This window comes from Tympanuchus pallidicinctus, unplaced genomic scaffold (genome assembly GCF_026119805.1).
Source record: "Tympanuchus pallidicinctus isolate F22 unplaced genomic scaffold, pur_lepc_1.0 scaffold3, whole genome shotgun sequence".
NCBI lineage: Eukaryota > Metazoa > Chordata > Aves > Galliformes > Phasianidae > Tympanuchus > Tympanuchus pallidicinctus.
Window position 1 is genome coordinate 12,187,465 of NW_026294747.1, and position 21,283 is coordinate 12,208,747.

The following is a 21,283-nucleotide window of genomic DNA, read 5'->3' on the forward strand; positions in this document are numbered from 1 at the left end:
TAATCCCAAAAGCCAGAAGCTGCCAAAGTAAGGAATATTATTTGAAGTAGTTCACATAGGTGCACATGCACCTACTAAGGAAGAACTGCTTTTAATTACCAATTCAAATTCTCTTATTTCTGTTGTCCTGTGCTGTAAGTCTACAAAATTCACTTATTTAGCCACAACATGGAAATAAATACAGTGAAACATCCTGAGATGGCTTGAAAGAGGTGAGAATGTTGCATTGGTCCAAACCCCAGCCAGCCCTTTGGTATTATGTCCTGCAGGAAGGTGTCTGCTGGTTTAGACTTTTAGATTCCCAAACATTGGGAAGATGCTCACAGCTGGAATAGCAGCCAGAGCCTTACAAGTCCTGGAAAATGGACAAATATAGGAAAGCCTTATCAGCCTGAAGATACAATACCTGGGCAATATCAGTGGCATTATCACAGTGGCCCAGGGTTTAATTTTCCTGGGTCTAATGTTCACTTATTTTGTGACTTTGAGCAAAACCTTTCTGTAAGAATGCTATCTGAATAAACCTATGGCAAGTATGAAATACTCCACATGGCAGAAGGGACTGGAAGTAATGGAGTTATTACAGCTTTCTAGTTAATGTTTTGTCAGCTGGGCAGTGAGGACTGATAATGTCAGTAAAGTGAAGCCTGGAGTGTTAGAATCATGGTCATTTCAGTGTGTTGGCTTGCCCTGAAGTTCTTAGTTACAGCTGTGAGACAGGGTAGTTACAGCAGGTGGGCATAGCAGGGAAAAAAAGAAAGTATGACCACTGTTACCTGACTACTGAGCTTAATCAGCTGATCATTTGATTGCTGTTGCTTTTGTGGAGGGGTTCTCATATGGAATTTGGATCTCTTTGGAATCTTTGGAGACTGCTGAAGTCTGTGATGAACAGATCTCTGTGATAGTTCAGTGGTTTTGATATGGAGTTCCTCCAAACCCAGGAGGGTGGGTAGGTGAAGATGTGGAGGTACATGTGTGAAAGACATTTAGCTTTTTTTTTTTTTAGAGCATTGTGATTGGTTTCCTGGCTTTTTGCATCTGGGTCATAAGCAAACAAGCAATAGCAAGCAGCAGCCCCAGGTGTCTTCTTAGGAAGGATTTGTGGCTAAGGTAGGATTTTTTGGTTTGCTCACGCTTCAGCTGTTGAGCCAGCTTCCTGACCCTGCATTTACATGAACCAAACCACGCCGTGTATTTTGGAAACCTAAGCACCCCAGGGAGATGGGTTGCTGTATACAAGGGTTTTCCCCTGGCGCAGGAATCCTGACTTTGCTGCAGGGTGCAGTTTAACAGCATAGCTAAGTTGATCAAAAGTCTCACTGCCAGCAGAAGGGGAGACACTGCTGTCCTCCCTGCTGCTGCCTAGCTCTATGGCAGGAAGCTTTTAAATCCTCCTCTTTGAGTCTAATCAATCATCAGTGGGATTTGGGCTTCTCAGACACCTGGAATTTTTGGAAATGGTTTCCCACAGCTCATCTTAGTTTCTTCATTGGTAAAATTATGTGTGAAAATAATGGTTCCTCAATTAGGTGACCCACTGTTCATCTGTAAAGGATGGAGCTGAACCCTGCATTTGTTACACACCACAGACTCCTGGATGATGAAATCCTGTGCAGGAAGTGCAGGATAGACTTTGTGCAAGTGAGTTATTCAGCTCCCCTGGAAAGGCACACCCTTTGATTAGACTTTGTGTGGCTGTGTGACAAAATGAAGACTCATTTGCCACAGCTGATGACAGTGAGAAGTTTGTGTATATGCACCTCTCCTGTTGTTTACTTCAAATGTTCAGTATTTTGTGTTTAACTGTCTTTCTTTTCTTGATTTATTGAGTGTTTCCTAGCTCTTCCCAAGGACAGAAATTCTCCCCTGCAAATTCCAGCAAAAAACTACACAACTCTTTATACATGTATAACACAGATCAATGTAATTGAAAAGAAAAATGGATATATTCTGGGTATATCAGATGTGAACACAAGGAGAGTCAGGTGTTCAGCATGAATGTCCCCTGAAATAATACACAAATGTTTTGTATAAACAGCATTTCAGTAAGTAATCATGGGAGGCCAGGAAACAGTTCACTTGATGGTTGCAAAATGCAGCACGGAATGACTGAGTCAGGCTGACGCTTAGGACTGGGATCACTTGTTTTGCGTGGTTTTATGTTCCATAAGGAGGCCTGCCTGCTGCCAGCACAGAGTGCTTCATTGGATTTGGTTAGCACATAGGTTTCTGCAAAGTCAGAAAGATATTGTGAGGCTGCCGAAGTCTGTGATGAACAAAAGCAAGTAAAATGGAAGGAAGATGTTGATTCATCACAAGACAGAAGTTTTGGCATAATTTCCTCTTTGTTACTTGAGCATCATTAACAAAACCCATGTGTGCCCATACAGGCGAGCTCTTAGCAGCTCGGTAGGAAGCTGCCATCGAATCAGCTGCTTGTAGCTGGGGGTAAAACAGGGATCAACATGCTTATTGTCTGGGCTGGTAGGGGAGGAATGGGGAGGTGGGGCAGGGGAAGCAGGGGCGTGGGGGGCTTGGTAGCATCATAGCTATTTCTCAGCCTTATGATGCCTGTTGTTCCTACTACTCAGGAAAAATGCTGAAACCCTGAACTTGAAGTTAGTGAGAAGGAAATGAGAAATGTAAGAATTTAATAACATTGGAATCTTCAGGGTTTTACAGAAGAAGTAGAAACTTAAGAACACGTTGTGAATTGTATTACATTTTTGCTGGTTTGCTTGTAAGGCTATAGAAATCACTGTTGGTGTACACAGTTCTGTCACATTTTTGGTGGTTTTTTTTTTTGTGTGTGTGATTTTGCTTTCTTATTAAACATAGAATCTTTCTGACTTAACTTCTAGGTTGCCCTGCATTTCAGAGAATCTCTCCTCTTGCTCATCAATTCAGTATCTGTTTCCAGACAGCATAGACTCAGTTCTGAATGCTGCACAGGAGTGTTTTCCTGCCTCAAGTGGCCTTTTCCTTTGTAGTCACTTCTTCCTTGGCCACTTTCTTGCATCAGAATATACACTCTTGACCTGAGTACAAATGAGCATGCTTCCTCATTTCCTAATGCCCTAGCAATTTGCCTGGGCTCTCAAATGTTCAAAAGGGTTGACAATGAGCTTCATGTTTGTGTGTCCTTTGTGCACTAAGCTGTCAGTAGGGCTGCTCTGGAGAAGATCAGGAGTTGGTTCTCTGCCTTTTAGAAACATTCTTTTGCCTAGGAAGTGTGACCTAACTTTTTGCTCTGGCGTTGAGACCAGCAAAGGCTGAAAGTCTGTCACTACTGCATGTATTTCTCATTATTGTAAAGCTTGATGGTTTTGGTGTTTTCTTTGCTGTGCTGCTTCTAGTCAGCTGGTCTACATCATCTTTGTAGAGGCTATTTGTAGCCTCAACAAGATGCCATTGCATCTTTTAACCTTTTGAGACCCTGATGCCAGGAGCCACTGCTGAGGGAACTGGTTGTGGCAGCACAGGGCTGAGAGGTGTCTGATTTGCTGCTCTAAATTTACATTGTCTTTGTGATGTAGCTGCTTATTTTGAGTTGGCTCATGGAACTGCAGAAACAGAGTGACTGAGAGTGAGGGGGACCCTGGAGAATAACCAAACCTTCTCCCACTGCCTGAAGCAGGTTCACCAGGAGCGGTTTGCGGACCTTTGCTTGCTCATCGCATTGCTGGGTGGTAGCAGCCCAGTCTAAGTGAACAGAAAATGGTTCAAAACTGGAAGCACTTCAGATGAGCACATCAACTTTTGCAGTCAGCAGCCTTGGTGCTTTGAGTGACTAATGCACCGTGCAGCATAAAGCTAAATTGGATTTTCTAGGGGCAGTGTGTTATGAGGTCCAGTCAAAGGACCAGCCCTTCTGCAGACAATGGGAGAGCAGCTGGGAATGCATACAGCTTCTGGTTGCCCACACCACAATGCTGGAAGACAGAAACCTTCCTGGCATGAGGGAAATGCAATCTGCTGGTCCCCAGCACCCAGCTGCCTGTTCTTGGGATATGTATCTGTTCCTGCTTTTCTTTGCCTTTTTGTGAATATGTTTGCAAGGTGAATAGTTATATTTAATCCCTGATACAGTTGCTTCGGTAATCTCCTGTTTATTGTGTGACAAAAGTGACTGCAGTCAGTTGGTGTCAGCTTGCTGTGAGAGTCCCAGGAATCAGTTTTCCTTGCAAGAGCTTTCAGACCTTTTCTTTCACTCCTTACAAGCATTTTGTGCTGCCACCTGGAGGGAGGTGAAGAGCGGTTAACAGACCAGTTCGTGGGGTTAACAGGAAGGGAAATGGCTTATTTGGGACCAGAAGCGTGAAGTTGGAAGACCAAAAAGCATTTTCAAAGCAAAATTCTTGTGAATGTCACTAGGGATAGTTCCAGATTGCAGTTAATTGAAAACTACTGATGTTTTATTTGTATGTATACACTTATAAACTAGTATTCAGAACATACACAATGACTTTTGAACTTGGACTTCACTGAGAGGGGTTTTTCAGATAATGCAAAATATTGTTTTGTGAGAAGCAGTAATAAATAATGTTTATGCTGCAATAGGACCAGAGAAAAATCTCTGCAGAAAAAAAAAAAAAAAAGACCCTCTAATTGTCACTTATTTCTTTTTGGTGGGGTGATGTGGAGCCTACCAACAAAAGTCTCTTTTCACTAAGATCTGGCTTTGATTTTTAAATGTCTACGTGTAAAACAGCCACTATATGCACTGCAAGATAGATTTATATATATATATTTTTTTTTTGACAAAATAAACTCTGCTCTGTTCAGAGGAAATAAAACAGAGAAACGGACATTTTGCCATCACATTTGCTTTTTCTCTGTGATAGATGGGTGTATTTTTGGTGCTGTTGGATGTTAATGGATTTTTTAGTAGCTCTCAAGTTTTAATCTCTATTATTTGGTTTTGTTTTCCAGGTCAGATGTACAACTGCCTGTAAGTATCATTCTCTCATTTTGTTACATACACAAACACACACGCACACACACACACATATAAATGTTTGTATGTAACTTCTGCTCTCTTTTCAGGTAAGTATATAAAAAGCTGCTGAAAATATTTTTTAGAAGTAGCATTCAAAAATGTGAACTCACTTCTTTTTAGTGACAATAGCTCCAGCAGTGCACTTAGGGATACCTTGTAATATAAAAAAAAAGCATTTTAATTCCATTGCTTTTCTGTTGTAAAGAGTTCTGGTAAAATCAAATACAGATTTAGCATGAGTGGAAAGATGGGAAAACACATAAAAACAAAGCAAAAGAAACCACCACCCCAGAGTAAAACAAACAAACAAACAACAACAACAAAAAAAAACAAGACTCCCAAAATGTTGCTTTGAGGAATTTTTGGAGTGTGACAACTGATGTACTTGTCTGAATGACAGCATTTTATGTGTCAAAAATTTCCCAAAGTGCTGCTAGGTGAGATCTACCTGCATATTGAATGTCAGACTTAAATGAATTGGCCTTTAAGTTTTAGGGCCAAATTAAACTGAGAGGGATAAACTCACCTTTTACACTGCTTGAAGAGAATATGTATAGTTCTGAAGGAATTGTGAGTCTGGCTTGTAGTGCTTTCTTTGCTTTCACTTTTTATGTGAATCCACCTCTCTATCAGCTCCAAATAAATACAGAAATTATGATTCTGTTTGTTTTCCACTACTTCCAAACCAAGAATCCTGTTGTTCATGGCCACCTTTCCTGAACTTGCTTGCAGTGTGTGTTGCTCATGTAAAGTATTTCAGCTTCAACTAAGATAGTAATTCTTGTGTGTAGCTGAATCAACTCTCCTTGCTCGCTGGGCTGCACTCCGTCAGCCTAAGGTTTCCTGTATCTGTCTGATATCTCTGCCATGTGGGAATACAGTGTGTGAATACCACATCTCCTTATTTTCTCATCTGCTGATGATAAGAGAGCAAATCACTGTGCCAGGTTAAGCAGAGCAGTTAGCTTTATGTGATGCGTGAGAAAAATGCGCATGTGGAATGTGTCTGTAAGTTCATTTGATTATTTTCCATCAAAACTGCACTGAAATAAAGAGCAGATCATGGGTAGCCTTCATTCAGTCTATGAGTTGAGTTAGTAAATCCTGAAATCTAATCTAATCTAATACAAATTGACAAAAGTTAAAGCTGGTGAAACCAGGAAACACAAAGAGAAACAAACTGGGAAAAAGGAGGTGATGTTGGATCTCTATTAATATCTATCAGGATATCTATTAATGACTGTATTTTGCTCACGAGGAACACAGAAGTTTTGTAAAGATATTTATTGATTTTTATGTTTTTTTACCTTTCAGGCACTGACAACTGTAGCTTGAAAAACATAACTGAAGAAATGGGAACCAGTAGTAATGATGAATTATCAGTGAATGCTACAAGTGGGAGCAGGAGATTATCAGAGGATGTGTCACTGTCTGGCAGGGCAGTGAGTGATCAGAACAGCGTAGCACGTAAGTGATTTGGAATGTCGGTGGGATGTGAATGATCCTTCAGGGCTTTTTGTGTTTTTATGCTATGTTAGCTGTTTTAGTCCAAACTTTTATCCAGAGTGCAAAGATCATGTCTGGAAATGGATCCGAGTGTTTTGCTGGAGTAGAGAATGAGACAAAGAAAAGTATTTACACAGCTAACTGAAAGTGTAATATAACACTGTGATTGTAGCATGGTCCTGAAATAGTTTGATCACTGTAAGAACTGAGTTCCTTCCCCTGACTATTATGGGAATGTAGCATCATGTGGAAATATACGTAAAATTTTATTAGATTTTTGCAGTACGGCTGCAGTAGTTCAAATATACAGTGACCTACAAATTTGAAATATATATGTGTGACACAGTACAGCTGAAATAACCTACTAGAATCTAGAGGAGAGATCTGTGAATGTTGCAGCTCGAAGGACCCCTTGGGATAACCAGGTTAGGAAAGCATAACAGGCTGCGTGGTCCAATCTTTCTCTCCAGTTTGCATGAAGTTAACACCTGACACATGAAAGACATCACTGCTGCACTAAGACAGCTTTAATGCTTGAGATGAAACTGCAGGAGTTGGAGCAAAAAGAGTAGATCATAGAGCTAGTAAGCATGCTATACAAGATACAAGAGCAGCTTGATTAGAATAGCAGTTAGCCAAGGAAAAGACAAAGCTCTATCAATAAGATAGCTGGAAGAGGAACACTACACATTCGCTGTGAGCAGATGATCTTCTGTTCACATTGATGGATTGTTGTCTTGCCTTTCCCTGAGACCAACCCAGTACTTGGTCTCGAGGCAAAATATGTTGGTGTGAATTCTGTCAACTTAAATTTGCCAACTTATATTTGAATATCACAGCTAATGACCCCTACACATACAGTATGAAACTTAGAAATAGTGTCTCCAATAGATATAAAACTTTAAGTATCACCAAAGCCAATATTACCAGGCTAATTCCTGGGATGTTGTAGTTTCACAGTCTTTGCTGTAGTGACTGATGGTCAGACAGAAGGAGAGGGAGCATCCAAAACATGTCACAAGTAAGTGACAGTTTCTTGCAGACGTGGTGGAATGAGTTTTGCTGTGCAGCACAACGCCCTGCATGCATGTGTGAGCAGTAGAAAAGAAGGAGAATTCCTAGTTCCTTCTGTTTTTCTTCCAGCAATAATTGATCTTCCTTATCTTTAGCTGTGCTGAAATGCACCGCCATTGCCCCATTTCCCTGCACCATTGTCTCCTTCCTGCCCATCTCTCCACATTCCCAAGGGAAACTGTGGGAATACTGGCACAATAGTCATGGCTGCTCTTGCTTCTGGATGCAGGAAGGAGATAAATCCCACTCAAGATGCTTCTTCCACATTTTCCACTTATAAGCCCGTTGATGGGAAAGCCTCCACGAACCTCTAGTGCTGTTGCTGTGGTGTTCTTGCACTCTGATTGATGAGTGATGTGAAGAAAGTGAAGCAGTGGTGTGTCTCTGTCTTTCCTGCATTGCTTGTCAGCAGATACTCTTCCTGTTCTGTTTGTGAGCAGATACAGTTTGATAGACTGTTGTCTTGCCTTTCCCAGAGCCCAGCAAGCTGTTTGATCTCAAGGCAGAGTATGTTGGTGTGACTTCTGTCAACTTAACCTGGACAGTGAACGACACAGCATCAGACACCTACAGATACAGAATAGAGGTTAGAAATGGGCCCTCCGTTAGCAACGAGACATCAAATATCACTGAAACTGAAATTACTGGCTTAACCCCTGGGACGCCGTACACTTTCACAGTCTTTGCAGTAGCAGCTGATGGTGAGACAGAAGGAGCATCCATAAGCCTGTATACAAGTAAGTGACAGTTTCTTGCAGCCATGTTTGTGGTGGTCTGTGTTTTGCTGTACATCACAGGGCTCTGCATACCTGCGCAAGGCTTGTAATTCAGTGCTGGTGTGGGCAGAGGTGATGTTTTCATCCTGGAGCCCAATGCAGGCTATTTGCAAGACATGGAATATTAGAATGCAGCAGAAACATTGCCCTGATCTGACTGGTTTTGTAGTTTGCTCATTTTAATTGTATTCCTTCTATATATTCTTCTCAGCCCTCATCTCTTTCATACCATCCTCTCTACATCTCCAAAAGAAATCCTGGCAGTGCTGGCACTGTTGTGATGTGTGCTCTTTCTGTGGAATGCCAAGTGGAGATGAATCCCACTCAGAATGACTTTTCTTTCAGTTTTCCCTTGCAAGCCCATTTGTGGCAAAACTCCACGAGCCTCTGGTGTTCCTGCCCTCTTACTGACAATTGACCAAAGGAAGTGAATTAGAGTCGTGTCCGCGTTGGTTTTTTTTCTGTCATTTTTGTCAGCAGATGCTCTTGCAGTTTGATGGCTTACTGTCTTGTCTTTCCCAGAGCCCAGTGCGGTGCTTGATCTCAAGGCAGAGTATGTTGGTGTGACTTCTGTCAACTTAACCTGGACAGTGAATGACACAGCGTCAGCCTCCTACACGTATAGGATAGAGGTTACAAGTGTCTCTTTTAATGACAACCTGACATCGAACGTCACGATGGCTGAGATTACTGGATTAATCCCTGGGACATTGTACAATTTTAAGGTCTTTGCAGTAGCAGCTGATAATCATACAGAAGGAGAAGGAGCATCCATTAGCCTGTATACAAGTAAGTGGCTGTTTCTGAGTTGTGTTTCTGGTGTTTTGTGATTTGCTGTGCAAGCATAGGGCTCTGCCTACCTGAATGAGGCTTCTAATTCATCACTGATATGTGCAGAGGGGATAGTTTCTCTCCTGGAGCACGTTGTGAGCAATCTTCCAAAGTGTGGGCTTTTAGAGTGCAAAAGAAGCACAACCCAGATGGTGTTTGAATTTGTCACTGGTGCCTGCAAAACAGAATTTTCCCAAGGACTTATCTCTCCCTGAAATCCGAGTGCTGGCACAGCGGTCAAGCATGCTGTTGATTCTGAATGCAGGAGATAGATGAATCCCACTCAAGATGTCTCTTTCTCACTTTTCTCTTACAAGCCCATTGATGGCAAATCCATCAGGAGCCTCTGGTGCTCTTGCCGTGGTGCTTATGCAGTCTTAGTGAGAAGTGATGCGAAGAAAGTGAAGTAGTCGTGTGTCTGTGGCTTTTTTTTCTTTCTTTGTTTTTCTGTTGTTGTTTTTGAGTGGGTATTCTTGCAGGTTTAATGGAGTGCTGTTCTTGCCTTTCCCAGAGCTCAGCCCCGTGCTTGATCTCAAGGCTGAGTATGTTGGTGTGACTTCTGTCAACCTAACCTGGACAGTGAATGACACAGCTTTGACTGCCTACACGTACAGGATAGAGGTTAGGAGTGCTAATTCCGTTAGCAACGAAACGTCAGATATCAACAAAATTGAAATCACTGGGTTAATCCCTGGAACATCCTATAACTTCAAAGTATTTGCAACACCAGTCAACAGTACAACTGAAGAAGAAGGATTGTCCTTAAACTTGTACACAAGTAAGGAACTATTGGTGCCTCTCAATTCCAGATGAACTTGCAGTCTATTTTAAACAGCTCAGCTTTTAACCTTTGGTTTCTGATGTAACAGTGTTTCACAATGCAATGATCCTTTCTTCCTGGAGCTAGAAAAAAAAATAGGTTGGTGTTATTGAAATGCTGTATGGCTACAATTAGTGCTCAGTCAACGTGGAATAAGGGAATGTGACTGGCATTTTTTCTCTCCGTAATTCTTTATCTTGACGGCTTGTTCTCCTGCCTTTCCCAGAGCCCAGCCCGGTGCTTCGTGTCATGGCAGAGTATGTTGGTGTGACTTCTGTCAACTTAACTTGGATAGTGAATGACACAGCTTCGGACACTTACAGATACAGAATAGAGGTTAGCAATGGGCACTCCGTTAACAATGAAACATCAAATATCACTGAAACTGAAATTACTGGCTTAACCCCTGGGACGCCGTACACTTTCACAGTCTTTGCAGTAGCAGCTGATGGTGAGACAGAAGGAGCATCCATAAGCCTGTATACAAGTAAGTGACAGTTTCTTGCAGCCATGTTTGTGGTGGTCTGTGTTTTGCTGTACATCACAGGGCTCTGCATACCTGCGCAAGGCTTGTAATTCAGTGCTGGTGTGGGCAGAGGTGATGTTTTCATCCTGGAGCCCAATGCAGGCTATTTGCAAGACATGGAATATTAGAATGCAGCAGAAACATTGCCCTGATCTGATTGGTTTTGTAGTTTGCTCATTTTAATTGTATTCCTTCTATATATTCTTCTCAGCCCTCATCTCTTTCATACCATTCTCTCTACATCTCCAAAAGAAATCCTGGCAGTGCTGGCACTGTTGTGATGTGTGCTCTTTCTGTGGAATGCCAAGTGGAGATGAATCCCACTCAGAATGACTTTTCTTTCAGTTTTCCTTTACAAGCCCATTTGTGGCAAAACTCCACGAGCCTCTGGTGTTCCTGCCCTCTTACTGACAGTTGACCAAAGGAAGTGAATTAGTGTCGTGTCCGTGTTGGTTTTTTTTCTGTCATTTTTGTCAGCAGATGCTCTTGCAGTTTGATGGCTTACTGTCTTGTCTTTCCCAGAGCCCAGTGCGGTGCTTGATCTCAAGGCAGAGTATGTTGGTGTGACTTCTGTCAACTTAACCTGGACAGTGAATGACACAGCGTCAGCCTCCTACACGTATAGGATAGAGGTTACAAGTGTCTCTTTTAATGACAACCTGACATCGAACGTCACGATGGCTGAGATTACTGGCTTAACCCCTGGGACGCCGTACATTTTCACAGTCTTTGCAGTAGCAGCTGATAATCATACAGAAGGAGAAGGAGCATTCACAAGCCTCTACACAAGTAAGAAACCATTAGTACCTCTCAACTGCAAGTAAAGAAACACTTTGTAACAGAGTCCTGCTTTTTTTCCTTTTTTTTTTTTTTTTTTTTTCCAGCTTTGTACTGTTGTTCACTGCTGTGTTGCTTTGCTTCAGGTTCTTGTGAACATGAATGTCAAACAGTCTGTTAAAAAGATAAAGGGCTCAGCTTGTATGAGAGATGCCTGTAGAGCAGTTAGTCTTGAACACCCTAACTGATGAGATATGTAGGAGTCTAGTTGCTACAGCAGCATGACCTTGTCTGGAGGTTAGGGCTGAACTGGCTCCCTGCAGTGCTTCTTGGAGCAGGTTGTCATAGGGTTTTTCATAGGCTGTGGTGTGCAAGGGAGACTTTTGTTGTTTAAGATTCTTTTGAGCTGTCTGCACAGCCCATGGCCTGGGATTCCCGTGGGCTGGGACAGTGTCTAGTATCACATTATCAACTGTACTGCCACTTCTGTCGCTTTGTGCTCTGGCACCTTTCTTCCAGATCAGAAGGGCAGATGGGAGAAGAGCTGTCTTGCATTTTAGCTCCAGTATGGAAAGGGGGCAGGCAACATCCGTATAAATTAGTGGCAAGGGAACACACTAAGTCAATACAAAATAATAAGGGGGATTGTATTCTGCTTTGTTACTTGATTTCCATTTCTATATCTCTCTGGGAAGCCATTGTGGAAAAATATATTCTATCATATGACACGAAATAAAGAGAATCTCTTTTAAAGTTCCTGAGGCCTTTACAGAGATGTCCCAGCATGTCTGTAGCAGGGCATCAGTACCTTAGAAGTGCTTGTTGGCTACATTTAATGCTCAATCTATGTGAATATGGTTGTGGCTTTTCTCTGTGTTTCTCTGTCTTGACAGTTTGTTTTCCTGCATTTCCTAGAGCCGACACGAGTATTTGATCTCAAGGCAGAGTATGTTGGTGTGACTTCTGTTAACTTAACCTGGACAGTGAATGACACAGCGTCAGACACCTACAGATACAGAATAGAGGTTAGAAATGGGCCCTCCGTTAGCAACGAGACATCAAATATCACTGAAACTGAAATTACTGGCTTAACCCCTGGGACGCCGTACACTTTCACAGTCTTTGCAGTCGCAGCTGATGGTCAGACGGAAGGAGAAGGAGCATCCATAAGCTGGTATACAAGTAAGTGACATTTTCTTGCAGCCATGTTTGTGGTGGACTGTGTTTTGCTGTACATCACAGGGCTCTGCGTACCTGTGCAAGGCTTGTAATTCAGTGCTGGTGTGGGCAGAGATGATATTTTCGTTCTGGAACCTATTGCAGGCTATCTATCAAGCGTGGGCTATAAGAGAAGAGAAGAAGCAAAAGCCAGATCCTGTTATTTGAATTTGTTGCTATTGCCTGCAACAGATAATTTTTCCAAGGACCAATGTCTCCAAAATTTTGGTGAAGTTAAGTTCCATTCATAGAGCATGCAGGCTTCAGACCCGTATTTTTAATGCTCTCACACACAAAACAGAGTGCATCTGGGGGTCTTCTGTTATTTTGGGACCCATGTCTGCTGGGAATCTGGAGTGGAGAAGTGAGCTTTGGGCAGCACTGGCTTAGGAGAACTGCCTTGTCCATCCTGTTAGCTGGCTGTGCCGTGGATTTTAAGTCTTCATGTGTGCTGTAGGGGAGACCTCTGGAGCTGGTCTGTGAGGCTGTAGTGCAGCTGGTTAGTGACCATGCTGTATTTCAGTGGCAACGTGTGCTCGCCTTGTCATTCCTGTTCTCCTGAAACATACACATGTATGTGCTCTTGTCTTTCCAGTTGTTACCCAAAGGTCTGTGTGTCCTGATTTACCTGTCCACAGTGACTGGTTACCCTGGTTTGGAGATGGGTGGAGAATGAAATGCTGTAGAGGGGGTCTTGGAGATGTTCTTTGTGCTGTTGGAGTGAGCTTGGGGCCTTGAACAGTGGAAAAAGCAGAAGGGTTCCTAGGTCCTCCCTCCCATTTGTCTTCCAGTGATAATTGATCTTTTTTTGTTACCTTTAGCTGTGCTGAGATGCTCTATTTTTGCCCCATTCCCCTGCACCATTGTCCTTCCTGCCCTCCAGGAACCTGTGGTGCAGTTGCTGTCGTGCTCCTGCACTCTGATTGACCCGTGATGTGAAGAAAGTGAAGTAGTGGTGTGTCTGTGTCTTTCCCATATTGTTTGTGAGGAGGTATTGTTGCAGATTGATGGATTTTTGTTTTGCCTTTCCCAGAGCCCAGCAACGTGATTGATCTCAAGGCAGAGTATGTTGGTGTGACTTCTGTTAACTTAACCTGGACAGTGAATGACACAGCATCAGACACCTACAGATACAGAATAGAGGTTAGCAATGGGCCCTCCGTTAACAATGAAACATCAAATATCACAGAAACTGAAATTACTGGCTTAACCCCTGGGACGCCGTACACTTTCACAGTCTTTGCAGTAGCAGCTGATGGTGAGACGGAAGGAGAAGGAGCATCCATAAGCCTGTATACAAGTAAGTGGCTCTTTCTTGTAGTTGTGTTTCTGGTAGACTGTATTTTGCTGTGCAGCATAGGGCTCTGCTTAATTCTCTGAGCGGTGAAGTGCAGTGTCTTTGCTGGCACAGCTGCTACACACAGGCTGCTTGCAGTTGGAGGTATGTGTATATTATGAACATAACCCTGATTCTTATAACAACCTTAAGCAATTTTCTCTGATAAACAGGAAGGAATACATTTTCTTAACAATACCTGTGGCACATAGAAAGGACGCTTCCTGAGGAACTTCCTTTTCTGCTTGGGATTTGTTTAGGCAAATCTTCACTTCCAAGAACATATGGAGTTCAGACCTGTATCTTTAATGCTCTCACACACAAAACAGAGTGCATCTGGGGGTCTTCTGTTATTTTGGGACCCATGTCTGCTGGGAATCTGGAGTGGAGAAGTGAGCTTTGGGCAGCACTGGCTTAGGAGAACTGCCTTGTCCATCCTGTTAGCTGGCTGTGCCGTGGATTTTAAGTCTTCATGTGTGCTGTAGGGGAGACCTCTGGAGCTGGTCTGTGAGGCTGTAGTGCAGCTGGTTAGTGACCATGCTGTATTTCAGTGGCAACGTGTGCTCGCCTTGTCATTCCTGTTCTCCTGAAACGTACACATGTATGTGCTCTTGTCTTTCCAGTTGTTACCCAAAGGTCTGTGTGTCCTGATTTGCCTGTCCATAGTGACTGGTTACTCTGGTTTGGAGATGGGTGGAGAATGAAATGCTGTAGAGGGGGTCTTGGAGATGTTCTTTGTGCTGTTGAAATGAGCCTGCGGCCTTGAGCAGTGAAAAAGCAGAAGGATTCCTAGGTCCTCCCTCCCATTTGTCTTCCAGTGATAATTGATCTTTTTTTGTTATCTGTAGCTGTGCTGAGATGCACTATTTTTGCCCCATTCCCCTGCACCATTGTCTCCTTCCTGCCCACCTCTCCACATTCCCAAGGGAAACTGTGGGAGTACTGGCACAATAGTCATGACTGCTCTTGCTTCTGAATGCAGGAAGGAGATGAATCCCACTCAAGATGACTCTTCCACATTTTCCTCTTACAAGCCCATTGATGGCAAAGCCTCCATGAACCTCTGGTGATCCAGCACTCTGATGAGTGAAGAAAGTGATGTAGCTGTGTGTTTGTGTTTCTCCTCTTTTATTTGTGAGCTGATATTGTTGCAGGTTGATGGATTGTTGTCTTGCCTTTCTCAGAGCCCAACAAGGTGTTTGGTCTCAAGGCAGAATATGTTGCTATGACTTCTGTCAACTTAACCTGGACAGTGAATGACACAGCATCAGCCTCCTACACGTACAGGATAGAGGTTGCACGTGAAAGTCTAATTAACAAGACCACATCAGTAGTCACTGAAAGTATTGTAACCAGTTTAATCCCTGGGACCTCTTACAATTTCACGGTCTTTGCAATAGCGGCTGATGGTCAGACGGAAGGAGAAGGAGCATCTATAAGCCAAAATACAAGTAAGTGGCTGTTTCTTGCAGTTGTGTTGCTGATGGGTTGTGTTTTGTTGTGCAGCAGCTCTGCCTGTATTCTGCCTACCTGCATGAGCTCTGAGATATTGTTACAGGCAGAGGTGCTGCATGTTGCCTGCCTGCTGTCACTGTGGGTACGAGTTTCATGGGATGTGTTTGCACAGAGTGTATTGTTTGGAAAGTGACTAAAGTGCTGCTGCTCCTGCTGTAACTCTCTTCTTGGTCTCCCTCTTCCTTTGTTCTGGAGCTGTTTTGAGGGGTCAGTTGTGGTTCTTTTTAGTCTCTTAAGCATGTTCTTTGGATTCACTGTTATTTCCTCTTTCATTATTTATCTGCTCTACGGTCACTTTCCACATGTACAGTGTTCGTAGCACTCTAACATACCTATCCAGTAAGGCCATGTGTAGCATTTCCATTATATGGTAGCACATCTGCATCCTTTGACCACATGTTCTTTTGTTTGTATGCACATTTGTCCATTTCTGGAGCTGCAAATGGTAGATGACCAGCTGAAATTTTTGTAAGAGCTATCTGTAAATCTCAGAGTGTGCTATGAATAACAAAGACAATTTTTTTATTTGTTGGCCACTAACCATTCGATGTAATTACACAGAGTTAGCCATTTGTTTACAAGTCTAAGAATATTCTTGTTCAGTCGTTGAACAGTATTTGAAAGCTTTGCTGACTTTGATGAACAGCTATTCAACCTCATTTTTCTCAGTAAATTAATCTGCAGGGAGTTAATGCAGAAGGGGTCTGTGTATTTACAGTGTGCTAAACACACCTCATCCATGCTGTTTTTCTGTAGGCAATAGCTTCCTCTGTTTAGAACTACAAAGGAATACCAACGTTTTACAAATTCTTATACACAGAAGAGCTTATAAACAGCCTGCTTTTTCTTTGCTACTATATTTGATTTCTTCTTTTTTTTTCCCAGTTCCTTCCTCAGTGAGTTCATTTCAGTGTGAAGCAGTGGCTAATACATCTTACCTAATGCTGAAGTGGGACTGTCCTTATGGCGGCTACTCTGGCTTTGATATCGAAATATTTAATGATACTTGGACAAAAAATGAGCACAGTCAATTCTGTGGGAGAGAAGGCTCAGAAGAAAGCTTCATAACACAACCTTTAGATTATTACAAAACCTATACTGTTAATATTACAACTGTTTCAGAAGATTTAACAAGTCTTCCAGTGCAGATAATATGTAATACAAGCATTACAGGTAAGCATTAGGATCAGATAACAGAAGATATTTTGAGGACAAAAATATTAACTTTGCTATTTCAGAAGAAGAAACTTTATATATCAGCATATGCATTTATTGATAAAGTATTACATTAATGCCAAGTCTATCTCATGCACCATAAGGGGTGATGACCAGGGAAATTCATGAATCAGATCATCTCAATTACCATCACATGGCATGTATAGGATAACAAGGTTATCATAACCCAGTCAGTATGAGTTTATGAAAGACAGGTCCTGCTTGTCTAGCCTGATTACCTTCTGTGATAAGATGACCTGCATAGTAGACAAGGGAAAGGATGTGGATGTTGTTTATTTGGGCTTTTCCAAAGCATCTGATACCATTTCTCACAGTATTCTCCTGGAAAATCTGTCTGCGCATGGCTTGGATGGATGCACTGTCTGCTGGGTAAAAAGTAGGCTGGATGGCCAGTCCTGGGAGGTCATTGTGAATGTGAATCCTGTTAGTGACAAGTTGGATTCCCTAGGTCTCAGTATTAAGGGTAGTTTTTTGTAATTTTTATGTAGATGATCTTGATGAGATCAAGTGCACCTGTGGTAAGTTGTCAGTTGGGCAGGTAGAAAGGCTTTGCAGATGGATCTGGGTAGATTAAATTGAGGGACCATATCCAGTTACATGGCCTTCAATAAGGCTAAGTTCTGGGTGCTGCAGTTTCATCAGGACAACCCTATGCAGCAGTACAGTCTTGCAGAAGAGTGGCTGGAAGGCAGACTAGCAGAAAAGACCTGGAGGAGCTGGGCAATACATAGCATGGGAGTAGTAGTATGCCCAGGTGGCTCAGAAGACTGATGGCATACATGCCTGTGTCAAAAACAGCATGGTCAGCAGGAGTGCTGAGTACAGAGAGACTGGTGAATTTGCATCTTGAATACTGTGTTTGGCTTTGGAGCCCCTCAGTACAAGAGTTGCCAGAACACATTCAGAAAAGAACAACAAATCTGGAGAATGGCCTAATTTGAAAACAAGACATTTGGAGGAAATGGTGCAGTTTAGTCTGGAGAAGAAAGAGGGCTGCAGTGAGGAAGATGTCGGTCTCTTTTCTTAGGTGACAGGTAATTGGATTCATGGAAACAGCCTCAAGATGTGCCAGGGGAGGTTTAGGTTTGGTATCAGGGAGAATTTCTCAATGGAAAGGGTGATTAGGCTTTGGAACAGCCTTCCAAGGGAAGTGAGGAGTTTCTATCCTTAGAGGTGTTTAAGAAATGTGTGAACATTGCAATGAGGGCCTTGGTTTGGTGATGGATTTGGTAGTTACATGAATGGTTAGGGTTGATGATCTTAGCAGTCTTTTCCAACCTAAATGATTCTATATGCATGCTATGAACAATGTCATTATAAGAACATTTTCTTGTTTGAAAAACTTATCTTTGTCTGTCATTGAAGTACTAAGAATATGCATATTTGTCTGTTTATAGATCCACCTGTTCCAAACGAAGCTCCTGTAGTCAAGGCAGTCAGTCACAACTCACTGACTGTTGAGTTTCCTGACTTTGAGTCAGTGAATGGACCATTAAAAGCTTATGCAGTAATGATCATAACTGAAGCAGGAGGTAAGTTGTTATAATATTGTCTCCCAGCTGCGTGAAATAACTTCATCAGACAGCATTTTATTAGGACAAAAAATTTACTGTAGTGAATTTTCTATGTTTTAGACTTTAAAGTAGATGTTCATAGAATCATAGAATCCTTAGAGTTGCAAGGGACCTCTGAGGGCCATCTAGTCTAACTCCCCTGCAATGGACAGGGACACCACACTTAGATCAGGTTGCCCAGGCTCGATTCAGTTTTGTCTTGAATGTCTTCAGGGTTGGGGCATCAACCACATCTCCAGGCAACCTGTTCCAGTGCCTCACCACTCTCACTGTAAAGAGGCTTTTTCCTTATATCCTTATGTGTATGTTAAATGGAGAGAATAAAAGACTCAGTGTTTTCAATCATCTTTCAGAAATGATGAGGTAAGTACATTGCTTGAGGGAAGTAAGATCATTCCTTGTTTTCAGAAAGCCACTGTTTTCACTCTGCCTTATTTTCAGCCTAAGTTGTCCTTGTAGATGAGACTCTTATGTATTACCACTGTGCTGCTACACATTGTATGTATTATGTATTACCACTTGCTGCTACAAGACTGTAGAATCCTTTTCCCCAAGGAGATAATTTTCAGAATTAATAATATAAGCAGTTTCAAAATGTGGTTTGGTGTTTTTTTTTTTCTGCTTATAGGGAGAGAGAACTTTCCTTTTGACTTAAAACACTTTAACTGAGAAAGATTGGATGCAGGTGGAAGGCTTGAGTAACATTGTCAGCATTACTTGTATAGAAAGCTAGATAATAGTCTATAAGAATCACAACTTTAAAGGATCGAAGCTTCTATAATTGGTGAAAGTCTAGAGAGAAATCATAAAATAAAGGAACATAACTTTACAGTGTAGGTTCAGGTTGATCTTTTCATTTATTACTGCACGTTGAAGGAGTAGCAAACTGGTGGAGATAACTTTCCCCAAGTAGATTGTGACATTTCTGCTTATCCTTTGTTTTAACAATGGAAATTCATCATGCAGCAATTTGTAGATCTTTCTTCTGTGGTTTTCCATATAATATATGTCCAAGAAATGCCCAGCTATCTATAGTATGAAAGTACAGAAAATTCCTATTTTTTCAGATGTGACTTAGCTGCCTTGGAGTTGCTGATTTGAATGTCAATGTCTTACACACAGTGATAACTCTGCTTGTATTTTCAACCAGTCTTCTTTAGTCTTGATGATATTCAGTGTATTATTCCGTGTAGTTTTGACTGTAAAGAATTCAAGTAAGTGAAATTTGAAGATTTGTTTGAGAGAATTAGGGAACAAAGATTCTGCACGTTTATGGAATCCAATCAGTGCTTTGGTAGGAGAAGAAAACATCCTTAAGGTCAAACATAACTTCATTTTTTGGTGTTTGGATAGTATTAATGCATTTGAATTGTGTTTCTCTGTCTCAAAGCAGACATAATTACTTTTGGGATAAATAGAGGGGACTGTTCATTCTTTCATATAAGCAAAAGATGGATAAGATACCCTAGAGTGAAAACCAAGACATTCACGGAGAAGTGCAGATATAACTTGGGCTGTATGTCCTTTTGGAAAGAAGCTAGGGACCATGTACATCCATTTGGAATGGAACTAGGAACCAGACAGGACATCACAAGTATTTACAGTGTTACTGAATATTCATTTCTAGGTGACTAAGTTAATTCCAATCTCAGTTGTTTTTACTGTGAAAAAATTAGTGCTTTCAGAGAGCTATGTTGTACGTTGTTCTTACACAGCAACAATTACTAGGAGCTTTGCTATTGCTTGCAGTGCATGTCAGATCAAATTTTATCTATGCAGTGGTAGAAAACTTGCTTCTTCACTTTGTAACCTTTCAGAACTCCTTTACAACTTCTCCTTTTTAAGGATGAATTCAATGCTGTATCTGCTTCTAAAGGAGCTTTAGCTTTGTAAAGGCAATCAACAGAAAGCAATGTAAGTGAACTTCAATTATGTGGGGAAGATGCTTTTTCATAGCACTTGGAATATTTTTAGTCATTTTGTTTACTCTTGAGTTGTCAGACAACTGGTAGTTTGAGCTGTGTTGTCATCACTTACATCACACATCCCAGCTATAGAATCTGCCTCAAATTTCTGGGGTTCATCTTTTAACAGCAGGCACTGAACAAAGTGATGCTGTTCTGCAACTGGTATCCTGTTGATCACTGTTTGATTACATTATCCTGTTTTTCTGAGTCTTTTTGAAGAGAAACTATTTTTCTCACTGATTGTTTTATCTGATCTGTCTCTATGGCAAGCGAAAACATAAAACTCCTTCATTTCTCAGGGTTTAGATGAAAAGACTATGTCAGACACAGCAAGATAGTAGAGGCCAGGATGAGTTTATCATCACCCTGAATTAAACTTGGTGCTGTTTGAATAGCATGATGTTATCAAGCTCAAATTGCTTTTTCTGTCCTTTTACTTATTTGTGGAGTATTCTCAACCTTTGATATTTATTTGATAGAGTATGGACATAACTGACGTGTGTAGCAGAAGTTGTCCACAAATACTCAGAATCCATCACTAACATGCCTTCACAGAGAAGCTTTACTGTGATTGGGAGGAGTAAAACCGAAAGGAGATTAAATGAATGACACCAGAAAGTAGGGAAAGGCAGCCAAGTAAATTGCACTGCAGCAGAAGGAATTTCTGAGGCTGTGTGTTGCCCTCAGTTTTTTGTTTCAGGCAGTGCTTGTGGAGCAATCAAAATTGTGGTTAATGTGACATGTTCTCCAACTGTGCTGGTGATCACAAAAATAGTGTGTTATGTGTACCACTTATATCCTTGTTTTTCCTGAAGGTTGTTGGCCTTCAAAGTCTGATTTGAGCTACACATACAACGATTTCAAGCAGAAGATGACAGCTACCTATGTGACATATGTCATAGACGTAGAGGAGATGACATCTTTCAATTCTCAGAATGGGCACAACATTGTTGATGTAGGCAAGGGAAACACCATGTATGGCTATGAAAATGGACCGTTGATTCCTCTTCATTCGTACAGGTATTTATCTTGCTGCTGTTGAAAGCAAGAAGATAATGAAGAAATCATAGATCTTGCCTATGGCTATTAAAACCATGTCATGTATGTGTTGTTTTTTTCTCCCTT

The 21,283-nt window shown here is 41.7% G+C and overlaps 1 protein-coding gene across 4 annotated transcripts in view; it reads left to right on the forward strand.

The window, feature by feature from the left end:
* Positions 1–21,283, forward strand: part of PTPRJ (protein tyrosine phosphatase receptor type J) — a 70,720-nt gene that overhangs the window by 37,358 nt on the left and 12,079 nt on the right. For 2 of the 4 annotated variants that reach the window (XM_052693228.1, XM_052693230.1), the window contains exons 2-14: positions 4,936–4,954; positions 6,317–6,469; positions 8,059–8,319; positions 8,881–9,147; positions 9,701–9,967; positions 10,236–10,496; positions 11,058–11,324; positions 12,228–12,494; positions 13,564–13,830; positions 15,051–15,317; positions 16,267–16,554; positions 18,015–18,149; positions 20,974–21,178. In XM_052693228.1, the coding sequence (XP_052549188.1) occupies positions 4,936–4,954; positions 6,317–6,469; positions 8,059–8,319; positions 8,881–9,147; positions 9,701–9,967; positions 10,236–10,496; positions 11,058–11,324; positions 12,228–12,494; positions 13,564–13,830; positions 15,051–15,317; positions 16,267–16,554; positions 18,015–18,149; positions 20,974–21,178 (2,924 nt within the window). The remainder of the gene's footprint in view (positions 1–4,935; positions 4,955–6,316; positions 6,470–8,058; positions 8,320–8,880; positions 9,148–9,700; positions 9,968–10,235; positions 10,497–11,057; positions 11,325–12,227; positions 12,495–13,563; positions 13,831–15,050; positions 15,318–16,266; positions 16,555–18,014; positions 18,150–20,973; positions 21,179–21,283) is intronic. The other 2 variants (XM_052693231.1, XM_052693232.1) reach the window with 2 other exon arrangements.